The 13,896-nt window shown below is 36.9% G+C and overlaps 1 protein-coding gene across 1 annotated transcript in view; it reads right to left on the bottom strand.

Annotated features, from left to right (window-relative positions):
- Positions 1 to 10,069: 10,069 nt before the first annotated feature.
- The window catches only part of LOC144453021 (uncharacterized), a 36,926-nt gene continuing 33,099 nt past the window's right edge, over positions 10,070 to 13,896 (bottom strand). The window contains exons 10-12 of the mRNA XM_078144286.1: positions 13,378 to 13,469; positions 11,681 to 12,455; positions 10,070 to 11,133 (exon numbers count right to left, since the gene is read on the bottom strand). Coding sequence (XP_078000412.1) covers positions 11,035 to 11,133; positions 11,681 to 12,455; positions 13,378 to 13,469 — 966 coding nt within the window. The 3' untranslated portion in view covers positions 10,070 to 11,034. The remainder of the gene's footprint in view (positions 11,134 to 11,680; positions 12,456 to 13,377; positions 13,470 to 13,896) is intronic.

The following is a 13,896-nucleotide window of genomic DNA, read 5'->3' as shown; positions in this document are numbered from 1 at the left end:
ACATGTGACCAAACAAGTCGTCAGGAACAGGATGATTCGTTATCAACAGGTGGAGCTTTTACAGATTACCAACAGAACGTGGTTGAAGAATCCGAATGTGTGAAAATAGATATAGATATTGAGGTAAGGCATACTGAATTTTCACATTTGGATTTGGATGAAACATATTGTATATGACACATTCGTCTGTTAGGCTAGCTGCTAGACCCATTGGGCTGTTCTGCTTACCTCAAAAGTCACTGGTGGTCGCATAGCACTTCATAAGTCTTCACCTTTCAGCTTTATTCGGCAACCTCCCGACGCACAAATCCTAAGACTTACCACAAGACTAGACTTCATCTTGATGTGTTGGTAGTCTTTAAGTCGTTTTACCATGTTTGTACCATTTGTGCAGATCCTGTACATTGAATACAAACCAAGCAAAGACCAGATTTAAACTGAATGCCTTCCGTCTGAGGATTTATGCAAGAAATTTAGCTCTATATCTGTTGTGGCATTGCTACTTTGACCATTGACTGTGATACCGAAAAGATGATTGTCGGTCAGAAGTGAAAGGAGTTTCGTTTCTTTTTCCAATAAAGATTTTCAAGGTGTAAAACTTTTTTAGCTTTGGAATCCTGGAATGCATTGACAGCAGACACTCTCCGTAATGCATGGCAAAAACTAAAGTTGAACATCCCTGATGAAGCAGTTACAGAACCGATCGTAACAGCTAGTGGTGAAACAGTATCAGGTGACGTCGACAACGAAAACATGCTGGTGTGATTGACCAGATCGCTCCCACTGACAGACAGGAAATTTCGGACTTGCTTACTACGAATGAAGCAGACCCCGGATACCAAACTTTTGATGATGAAGAGATATTACACGATGCTAAGATTGACACTGAAATTGATAGTGAAACTGAAGATAAAGAAAACGATGTCCTGTGTGAACCGGTATCATCGCACAGCGAAGCGGCAGCTATATTTTCTCGGTGTGCCACTGTTTGTTATGGCTAGAGTCGCAGCCTGGTTGTGAACCTACCCAGTTGTTTGCTCCAAAGCAATGAAACAGAAACCTCTTACTTCGTTTTTCTGAACTTTATTTTTTCTCTCAATGAGTGGCTAAATTGCGGACACATCGTTTGTACACATTGATACAAATTGATTACATTTACATGTCAGTGAACACTATTTATAGATGCAACCATGACAACAGTGCGTTCTTATCAGCTGTCCACCAAGTCGTCGTCTTTCTTGTAAATACATTTTTGGATTTCTTCTACACATATTCAATTCACAATGTCGTTTTCCTATTATATTCAACTCTTTGTTTAGTTTTAGTATTAAATAACTACAGTTCATTTAAAAGGTTTCTATGTAGTACGGTACGTTTCATTTGTCTGAGAGTGCATGTAACATGTATAAGTGTGATATGCAGCATATGTGTACCGGTATGTTCATTCTGTATGAGTGCGACCTTTTCACCCTGCCCGGTCCCATCTCGATGCAGATTGCATATCCGAACTGACCGCATATCCGAACGAAAAGCATATCCGCGTAAGCGTTCGGATAATCGACATTTTACTGTACTTCCTAAACTTCAAATCGAAAATCTAAAAAGACACGATTTCTCTTTATTCATCTTCGCATCAGTGTGTGAAATTTGAAAATGATAAGTCCATATTTGACGAAATTGAAACGATGATAAATATTTCACCTGTTTGTGAACTCCACGCTCATTGTAAACCTATTTTAAGGCCAAGAAAAAAATTGTTTTCTGGTGAGTTTGAATCACTTAAATACCCTGCCTCGGTCTTCTTTTTTCTCATGTTTGTGCAGCCAATGCAGAGTGCAGATCCACGGGAGACACAAAATAAGGTTGGCATGAAACCCCTGAAAACAGAGTCTTTCTCAGTAGTGTAGAGCATGAGTATAAAGTTGGCATCAGATTCAGATTCGGATCTGAGGCCATCTGACGCTCATTATAACGTTCATAAGATATGGCTACCTGAATCTGAATCTGATGCCAACTTTATACTTGTTTGATCGATTAATTACTCAAATTGGTCATTAATATTCATCGGGTTATTATCAAAACCTAATCAGTTCTTGCCATTACCCTATGGAACATGTCTATGAAATTTTGTTTGAATTGATGCAGCTGTTTTTTTCGGAAATGGTCACACACACACACACACACACACACACGCACGCACAGACACACAGACTTCATCAGTATATTATAACCTTCCTTACGGAAGGTAAAAACTAATTTAGTGTTTAGCATGCACATAACAACAGAAACTAATTAATAAGATAATAAGGACTCAATCAAAATTGGCCTTTACCAGAGTACAAGTAATTGTTTTGATTTGGCAAATTCTATTTTTTTTTCTTATCCCTAACTACACATGTGGACAGCATCGACCCTGTAATTCCATGGAGATATATGGGGAGAAAGAAAACCTCTTCACACCATATACTAATTTGCATTCTTTCTTTGTCATTACAGAAGTCGGGAACACAGAAGGCAGAGCAAGTGAAAATAAGTGAGAAAACTGTTTGTCGTATTTGTCAAGAGGATGATGATCATGAACTTCTCGTCAAACCATGTCTATGTACTGGTACAGCCGCTCATGTACATATTGAGTGTTTGAAGAAATGGTTGGCTATGTCGGGTCTTCTGAAATGTGAACTCTGTACGTATGTCTATAGAGAAAAGTCAAGAGAGACATCATACTGTAAGGTAATGATAATTAGATGTTATTTCCCAGCAGTTCCCAGGGAAAATACGAATGAACTAAGGGGCCTTTGTCACTACGAGTCCTAAAAGAGTAGTGACAACCCTTTGATCACGAGTATTTTGAATGAAGAAAAATATTGGAGAATAAGATAATATACTAGCGTCAGTAACATTAAAAATGATAGCAATTTTGAATGTTTTGATTCATATTTCGAACACAGCAGAACCAGTCACATAGACACGCGTTGTCTTGACGTAGAACGACCCCAGTATATATTTCATATTTTTCGTTCAACTTAGCTCCTGCATGGTATAATAATGTTAGTTCTCATATCACCATTTCCCACACTATGCTCAAAGCACTTTACAGTTATAACAGCAACCCCCAGGCACGAACCTGGCAAATGGCTCTTATACTTTCGAAATCCCCTACCTAATTTTGTATCTATGAATGTGTGTTTCGTTTGTTTTGCAGGAAACAATGCTCAGATCGTGTGCAACGACACGGCTTACAAAATACATAATTATAACTTTGATTGTGCTAATTCCTAGTGTTGTAATTGGTGGGATACTTTCCAATAATAAGTTGAAGAAATATCTAAATAATCCTGAAAACGAAAATGCAGCGATTGGTAAGTAAGACATGTTTATTAATATATTATGTGTAGAGGATGGGACATCTTTGATGTTATAATGTATCACACTCCTATCCATTTAGTATACACTTAATTATTATATACCTATGCCCAGATCAATCATTTAATGCAAGATATCACTTTTGATTTGGGACGTTAAACGTCATGATATTTACGTTAAACGTCATCAAAAAGTGCCTTTCTGATTGGACAAGACTCAGATTAAAATAACAACAATACAATCAAAATAGTGGCCAATCTCCATTTTTGAAAATGGCATGTCTGTAATACAGAGAAATTTATTCTGAAATATCCATACCGAAACGACATCATGTTCATACACGATAGTATGTCAACTCTGTTTATAACTTTGTAACCAAGTGTGACAATTTACATATTAATATAACATTGATATACAATATAAATTTTATCCTTCAGAAATATAACATTCAAATTTGAGGAATGATGCATATAAAAATAACAAAAAATGATAGCGGAAGATAGGATTGCACATAACTATTTTTATCACATATGTAAGTCAGATGTCCAAGGATGACAAATTTCATATTTGCTATTTTTCATGTTTTTAACATAAGCATGCACTGACTAGACTCTGTTCTTTTCTTTTCTTTTCAAGTAACTTGCGGTTGTATGGTGGGATTTGTCTTCACTTACTCTGTAGCGGTATGTTTGTCCATGGTGAGATACAACATATTTTATTACTTTTGTTGTTGTAAACTCAGCAGGCCTGTGACTATCTTGCTACGGGATCCCAATACGCCTGAACTGGAGTTTCGACAATTGTACCGCGAAAGACGCAGGAATTCCGTGGTTAGCCTTTTCTAGCTATAGTAATAATAACCCATTTTGTTTATCATGTCTGATTCTGGGAACTAGATATACTGCAATACGGCCTAAAAATTGTGTGGTTCCAATTACGCTTATTTTTAGTATAGGTAGGGTAGGTAGATTTATTTTTTTGAAGTTTTTTCCATGTGTTAGTTCAGGTCGTTATGTTTTCCGTATGGTCTCGGTATTATTGGTTTCTTCCTATCAGATGTACAGCCATTACAGATTGGAAGAACAGTTACATATTACATATCTTTTTAAGTTGATGTCAGTTTCCGCATCCACTATTACTCGCGTGACTTCACAATTTTCGCGATTTTTTCCCGAATACGAAAAAAGGGTTTAGGGTCGGCAGTGGAAAACTAGGTGGGGTCGGGTAACCGGAACAAAAAAATTGTTTAGGCCTACTTGAGGTCTTGGTAACTGTAATGTAATTGGGTGTCACCACGGAGTCCACACATCAGAGTACTACAGAAATGGTCACTGCATGGCAGAAAGTCATAATATAAAAAATACTACACAATTATCACACTCAGTACAATTTCAACATGGTGACGGATTCAAAAACTTTTAGGTATATAATATTGACCTCTAATCAACAAATACAATGTCTTTTTTATATGAATATTTTACACATTTTTAGTGAATATTTCTTTGGTTATTTGATCAAAACCATATCCCAGTACGACCATGAGGATCATACCACTGTTATATATATATATATCTATATATTATATTTGCTTGTATTAAAACCAGAACTTCATTATGCCCATAGAAACACTTTTTACACTGAACATCATGATCATCTGTCAAGGGAAATATTACTGCAGAATACTAATATATAGATGTCAAGATCATGGCTTTGTCATTCCTTTAATTATAAGATCAGTACCAAAGAATGGCATGTGAAAAGATGGGCAAACTAACAGCTGAAAGATTTACTGAACACAACATGACCTACACACACATCGCACAGGCGTATTTAGATTTTCTTGTTGACTGTGATCCTTTCACTTGCAAATTAATGGTTGAATGTGGCATACAGCTGTCCACCATCAGGCTAGTATAGAGACGGTGGTTATACTGATACTCGTGGTCGTACACAAATTACTCTTAAACCGAAAATAGCATCAATATTTTGAATCGGAAGAAAATTATCACTCACCAGCACATGACTTCCTCACGATGGTTGCGGCCATTTTGAAACATTGCGCCATCACACGGTGATGCAGGGAAATTCGCATGAGTATAACATTTACTTGTCGCTGTATCCGACTTCTGCCTCTATACTACCCTTGACTGTAGGACATCAGTCATACGGTGTGAGACAATGTAGTCATTTATGCATGTTTTTGTGGTCCTATTTTTAGGAACATTCATTTTATGAAAGTTTTTTCGAGTGTGTTCTGTTCACAAAGGATATTCAAAATAAATTTCGTGTGAATTGTCGCGGAAATTCTTGGGTAAAAAGGTCATGAAGGGTCTTAGAGATTGAGTACCAAATATTTAAAAAAAAAAAAGATGTCTTTGCTGAAACTTCTCTTGGAGCCTAAAACAAGTAACTGAAAGTTATTTTGATACTAGAAATGTCGCCGCGAAACTCTTCATGAAACGCCACTCAGTCGAGTCTGGTTAAATTTATTACACTGTATAGTGTCATATTAACGTCAAGATCGCAATAAATACGGTGTAGCTTGTTCCCTGATGACTTGGGCATGATAAACAAATCAATTATAAATTAGATGTACACGTGGAATATTTGTGTTTAGGTTTTTATCCCTGTTTTTGAAGTAAGTTTTGTTTTCTACTGGAGTTATTATTTTCCTTTATTTTGCTTTTGAGATTTTTAGTCTATTTGTTATATTTAAGCTTCAGATAATACACAAAGGCATTGCTATCATGGTACGCAACTGCAAACAGAGTAGCACAAATTTTAAATAGACCATATCCTTTAATGGTGCATGACATCTCATATTGAGCTATCACTTGATGATTCCTATGGTGTACTTGTATTTGAACATGATCTTGACCTTTAGGGTCAATGTTGAAACATCGATTTATCCATTCTCCATTTACACAAAAATGTAAATATGGGAAATTGTGTCTTCTATGAAGACTTGTATCATACGATAGAAATAGATAAAAAGGGCGCCATCAAGTTATGGTATAATGCTAGCTCTGAGTTTTATTATAAATATGCCAGATAACACGTCTTAAGATAACCTGCTATGTTGTCAAAATATGGACGTACAATGTAAATGATAAAAACATACAGTTAAGGCCATACACCTGAAAGAAAATAACGGCTTTCGGCAATTATTTCTGAATAACATTTTTTTAAAGTGCACCAAGAGACAACAGATGTTGTCACTACAGTTACAGATTATCCATGCATGAATGTTTGGGCTTGAATTACATATGGATATTTTCAAAAATGCACAATAATACACATATGAGTATCAAATGTATCCTTTTCCTTGTTTTACCTGTAAACGTAAACAATAAAGCTTCTATTATGCACAAAGTGGTATGTATGTATGTATGTATGTATGTATGTATGTATGTATGTATGTATGTATGTATGTATGTATGTATGTATGTGTGTGTGTGTGTGTGTGTATGTATGTATGTATGTATGTATGTATGTATGTGTGTGTGTGTGTGCGCGCGTGCGTGCGTATATATGTATGTATGTATGTATGTATGTATGTATGTATGTATGTGTGTGTGTGCGCGTGCGTGCGTATATATGTATGTATGTATGTATGTGTGTGTGTGTGAGTGCGTGTGTGCGTGCATGAGTATGTATGTCTGTCTGTCTGTCTGTCTGTCTGTCTGTATGTATGTATGTATGTATGTATGTATGTATGTATGTATGTATGTATACCCACACACAGACATGTGTATGTGCATCCATCCATGTCCAACCACATATTATATATAAAGTGATTGATGGTGTAACTACTGCATTTGTAACTATATAATGATTAGTGTCATACGACCAAAGTTACAGAATGAACACAGCACTAAAACAGAATGAACATTTCTACAAATAGTTAAGCACATTCACCAAGGATTGGATTATTTCTCAATTGCTACAAAGCTTCAAATCGTATAAAACTATAACTCCCTTGTAAATCATATGTACTCATTTCTCACACAGAAATAAATTGGGAGATGTAGTTTGTATAAACGTTTTTCTATCTACATACACTGTTTAACTGAGTTATACTACTTTATCTTGCTGTCCTATGGAACGGCATACCACTAAAGCATATAAGAAAAATATAAACTTTAGAAATATTTAAGAGTTGTCCATATAATTCTTTATTATAAGCATGTTAGCAATTAGTTGAAGCTACAATGTGACGTCATCCACACAACTTACGCGAACTGAGTATGTAGCATTTTAAAGGAAATAAAACATAACCAAATTGTCCAAGAATACATGTGTTTATTTTTAACAAGATCTTTTTGTGAAATGTGGACATAGGAAGGGGTGGTTTGGCTTTTCTATTGGTTAGCCACTAAGTGAATTGTGCATAATGAACAATGGGGTGCGACTGCTCTTACAATAAATATTGCGAGTTGTTTTGGGGTTCATGAGAACAAGAAATGTGGAGTTTAATGACATCCTATTTACCACTGTTAGTGAGGTGGGGTCAGGGGTAAGTCTTTTGAACTCTGTGTTGAGTGTGAGAATGGGGAGGGAGCCTTGCACAAGTCCGGTTAACGAGTTTTAATGAGATAGGGTACGGCATGTAAACACTGTGTTACTTGGGTGGGGGTGGGGTGGGGGTAAAATGTTGAGATGAGTCATGTTAGTCATGTTTGATGGGTGTGAGGGTATTGAGGGTAAAAAAGTCGAATGAAATGTTTTAGTTGGGGAGAAGATATTCTGGTAGTATGTCTTATCATAGCCATCATGTCTGTCACCTCCTCCACCACCACCACCACCACCACCACCACCACCACCACCACCACCGTCCTCGTCCATGTCGTGTCATACACGTCAATGAGGAAGCGAATACTTTAAATCGTAGTGTGGTTCTGACGTCACGTACGTAGTATTTTCCCTTTTGATTTGGAAACGAGAAAAATTTCATACGACGGCTGAATTAGGGTGAAAATTGCACAAGTGTGTCACATTGTGGTATACCAGACTTCCAAACTTGAATAACTTATCTTTGAAAATAACTCTATTTTTTCATATTATACCCTTTCGAAACGTTGAAGCGTAGGTCCTACTTTTTTTCTCTCTTTTTTAAAGATATAATTTACATGAAAAAAACCCCTAAAGATTTGTACTCTAACAGTGCTCTATCTGTTCCGTCTTCATCAAACTTCTGTATTTCGTGTTGCACGCCCTCTACGGCTAACTGATATTTTAAACATTTCTCTTTCATGATTCGAAGACTACAGAACAGATGTATCTTGAATTAACTCAATTGCAGCCGAAAGCTTTGTACCAAAAATGCCAAATTTTGGTATTTACTTTTAGTATTTCCATCGTTTGCATTGACAGTAAAATCACTGTTTAATGCGAAGTGTTATAAATGACGTAAACCCATCATCAGGTTAACTAAAAACTGAAATATTACTTGTATAATCATCGACTGAGTTTAACACTCTCAAATATTAAATAATAATAAAAAAATAATTAAAAAGTAGCGCCAATGGCGTTGTAGCACAACTGTGCTGTTTATGAGGCAAGTGTTTAACCACATCTAAAGACATCCAGACAAACATCCAGACAGACAGACAGACAGACAGACAGACAGACAGACAGACAGACAGACAGACAGACAAACAGACAGACAGACAGACAGACAGACAGACAGACAGACAGACAGACAGACAGACAGATAATTGTCCTGAAAACTATTACCAAGCAACACTGACAATTAATAGATAAATACTGGTCCACTAAACAACTAGTCACGTGCATATGTCTCACACGGTATGTTATCTTTGTGCATGGTTTGGTTGAAATTAGTTGGTACACGCCAGAGATATGAGGGTGAATGCACGCACGTACGAACCGATGGACAGAACCAAGTGTATATGTGACAACCCCCCCCCCACCCCCACCCCTCCCGGCGGTGCCTGTCGTGTTGTGGGCTAACTAGACACACGCACAGTAACATCCCCCACCAAATATCAAACGAATTCGCCTAGCATTTTGTGACTTTAAATCATTTACATACATACATACATACATACATACACACACATACATACACACCAACAGACACACAGACACAGACACAGACAGACAGACATTTGTCCATGCCTATGGCACGACTGAACGTTACAGTTCACTTGTGCTAAAATTGACATAACAATTTGAAAATCAGAATTAACCTTGGTTGATGGTCAAATATAACATTAAACAAATTAGCACAATATACAAAATGATTATCATGGCTAACGATGCCCCTGGGTTTAAGAGTCCATTTGACACTATACAGCTGGTTCATGCCTTTAGCACTTTAGCCTTGACTCTAGGCTTGGCTCATTTCAACTTGCGCAAGATGCGCAAGACTGATGACCCTAGTGACTGACTTTGAAATACGCATGACCAATGACCCTTGTGACGTAACTCAAATACGCATGACTGATGACCCGGGTTGTTTACGTCTTAATATATACATTAATATATTTCTATGTATTAAATCACTTAGTAGTTTGCTTAAAATTCCATGAATATTATATCTATATATCATAATCATATTTAATAATTGGGCATTACGTACCCACAGGCACTTCACATAAAAATGTTATAATAATTGATAGTAGACAGGAAGTGGTTTTAATCGTACACTAACGATAAGATAACCGTGTGTTACATACATCTAGATTACTGATCTGTGTCAGACAAATTGACCAACATCTATCCCAAAATTCAAAACCCTAGCATACCAAGGGAGTGGCACTATCAACGCATGTTTGCTTTATTGACACCAAGCAGATCCATGTCTGTCTTTGAAAATTTAAGGTTTCAATGGGATAACATTTTAAAATGCAGGACTTTGTACTGCCTCAGATCAAGACAGCCTTTGTGAACATTGGACTAATACCGGTGGTATTAGTCATGTGTTTACACAAGGCTATAATACCACTCACTGTCTGGCAAGTAGTAGTCTGCTGTTACCGAATATGCATTGACGGAATTGAACCAGTCTATATTGAATATATAATATTGAAACCCAGAGCAATGGACAGAGTTTACAGCCAATGTCGACATACATTTGATCTTTGCACTTTCAGGGTTTAAAGCGTCCTAGATAAATCTGATACTGTTGTAAAATAGAAGGCAAGTCTATCGTTAAACATACGATTGAAACCACTTTAATTGTTCTAAATATTGTAGGAATATTGGATTGTCACTGCCAAACGAGTATACGTTCAGCTCAATTTCACTAGAGTTAAATGTGCCCCAATATATACATCTTTAGCGTCACTTCATGAAAGCTATCCTTTACAGAGTAGTCGATATAAGACTTAACACTGGTGGCAAAATCATATTGGAAGGTTGTATGTATTGGCTCATACATCTCATCTGGTACATCCTTATTCACTTTGGTGTTGGAAGGGTAGCCGTCTCGTTTTAATGTGTATGCATCCTTATTCACAGCGGAAGTGACCTTTGGTATTGGAAGGGGGATATCGGATGTAACCATCTGTTAATTCTTGTACTGGAAGGGGTGGGCACAACTTCCACTCTCACGTTTAGTTACAATGTGGTGATCACAACGTAAGTTCAGTACGTTACGAAATCCATTTAAGACTGCTTTCTGAGTAATGCATTCACAAATACGTTCTAGACATCAATAATACCACCAGGAAAGACAGCAAATATGACGAGGTATAACAACACAACAAGTCCTACCAATGTTGCAAAAGTGGCATTTCTCCATTTCTGAAATCAAGAAAAGTAAAGCAATTGTCATTACATCATTTATTTGGTCTTTCTCCATACACTGTCATAGCAACAGTCGTCACGGTTATTCTACTGTTTATCCCAGATCCCTACTGGGTATATTGATCTGAGGATAAGGATAAATAGGACAAGCTCATCGACTTGTCGTTGTGTAACAATCTCATGAGTATCTCTACGCCATGCTTACATCCCTGGAAGCACAAAATCTGAATTTGAAATTACTACCAACGGCTCTGCAAATCTAAGTGGAGCTGACAAACCTATGACGTACTCACTGCACACTTGACAATGGTATGATAACAAACTACAAGAGTTCGAAGATCCACTTAGATTTTGCAATGCTACTGGTGTAATTTCATATTCAGAACCGATTTCTTTACTTCCATGGGTGTAAGCGTTGGCTTGGTGTAGAGAGCTTCCTGAGATTATATCAATAACAGTCTCTGGGCTAATGTGTAGCACTTTCCAGCATTATCTATCAGTACATTTGTTATATTTTGATTATAAAAATTGTTGTATGGGTTACCTTATTTCTCCTAAACTCCTCTAGGAATGCCCTTATTCTTTCGGAGTAAGGAATGTAAGAGAAGTTTGTATGACAAACTTCACACTGGGTGTTTCTTGAAAAATGTATCCATTTCTTTAAACATCTTGTATGCACATAGGCTGCAGAACCGGAACAATTACACGGTTTTATCATTCTGTTACTAGCAACCTGGTCTGCTTCATAACAAAACCGACACAAATCGTGTCCATTGCTACGAACTGAGTACGTTTTCGAAGTTGTACCTGATATGTCACTAGAGTTTGCTGACCACCGCCCACTCGTGTGTCGGGAACAGTTTTCAGGAATAGGTGCGATGTCAAAAAAAGTGGAAAAGTGTTCACCATCCTCGTTAGGCATGGCGTTCGAACAGGCAGCACCATCACGCTTGAGTTCGTCGACACGCACTTCCATTTTGAATGTTTCGTCATCACTATTGTTATGTAAATCATATGCTGAATAATCATCAAGTTCCTCTGATAGGGGGGTTTGAGGTATATCCACAATTGTGTCTGTAGCCGTAAAACCAGGCTGTCTCACAGTAACTTCTGTTATGTATGAATTTTTAGTCCTATCCGAGTTTTCAGCATCATCAGTTGCTTTGTTATCCATTTTATCCAATGATGTTGTTTCTAGGCTGTTGTCAGGCTTATTACTGTCACCCGTGACGTCATCATTTACAGTTGTAGGGTTCTCAGCATTATTCATTGAACTAAGGGCACATCTTCCATAGGGCAGACCCCTCGCATGCTTCAATCTAAAACACAGAAACGTAAAATTTGTTTTTAAAGACACCCCAAAAGAAAGAAACTCTCACGTAGTGGCTCAATGACTAGTATGCATGTGTACAATTCCAATGTTTGCATCACTCAGACAGACATCGTGCTAAATCGTATGGTGGTTATGCATCTTCAGAAACAAATGGTAATTGTTTTAAAGTGGCATAAGAATTGGGTATTTATTTTGGATGTTTAGTATATAAAACAATTTTATCATGACTTCCTACTTGAAAAATCAATGAGAAACAACATATTTTGGTATGAACATCAAACCGTTGACGCAAAATATACGATTGTTAAAGTAAGAATTTCCTTCAAGATACAAAGTCAAAACTTTGTTATAACTCGACGTATGTGTGTGTGTGTATGTATGTATGTATGTATGTATGTATGTATGTATGTATGTATGTATGTATGTATGTATGTATGTATGTATGTATGCATGCATGCATGCATGCATGCATGCATGCATGTATGTATGTATGTATGTATGTATGTATGTATGTATGTATGTATGTATGTATGTATGTATGTATGTATGTATGTGGGTGTGTGGGTGTATGTATGTATGTATGTATGTATGTATGTATGTATGTATGTATGTATGTATGTATGCATGCATGCATGCATGCATGCATGCATGCATGCATGCATGTATGTATGTATGTATGTATGTATATATGTGGGTGTATGTATGTATGTATGTATGTATGTATGTGTGTGTGTCTGTGCGTGCGTGCGTGCGTGCGTACGTACGTACGTACGTATGTATGTATGTATGTATGTATGTGTGTGTATGTATGTATGTATGTATGTATGTATGTATGTATGTATGTATGTATGTATGTATGTATGTGTCAAATAGATGCTCATACCATATCATCTAAGGACTGTACGTACCTCAGTGTCATACGCATCCTGAATAGTTCAATGTTATCAATGCTTAATTTGTCATTTCCTGGTGGCACACGAGACGACAGACTCTCAATTGCCTGCAATATCGTTATATAAATATAGTGGTTATGACTTAAGTAATGATAGAGGACAATAATGCAATTTCTGCTTTAGATGTTATACTGCAATAAATTCCTTGGTTTTTGATAAACTCTAATCTAGAGAGAGCATCATTTTCATGTTACAAATACAGAACACTCTGTATGATCCATCTGTTTATACTCCATATATAAAAGTTACAATTTTCACAACATAAGGTACTGATAAAAGGTTCGTATTTTCATACCACTAATTGTGCCACAAGTATAAATTCCTAGCCTGAGTACCCTCCCTCCCTCCCTCCACCCCCATACCAAATGATGCCTTTATTCAATTTCACCATTATTGGGTCATATCTGATAATGCTTACAGACAGCGCCCTCTATGAAAAACAGGTGAAAACAGGATTGGGAAACAGTAGAACAC

This window comes from Glandiceps talaboti, chromosome 23 (assembly GCF_964340395.1).
Source record: "Glandiceps talaboti chromosome 23, keGlaTala1.1, whole genome shotgun sequence".
Taxonomy (NCBI): domain Eukaryota; kingdom Metazoa; phylum Hemichordata; class Enteropneusta; family Spengelidae; genus Glandiceps; species Glandiceps talaboti.
This window is presented reverse-complemented; position numbering and strand designations above follow the sequence as displayed.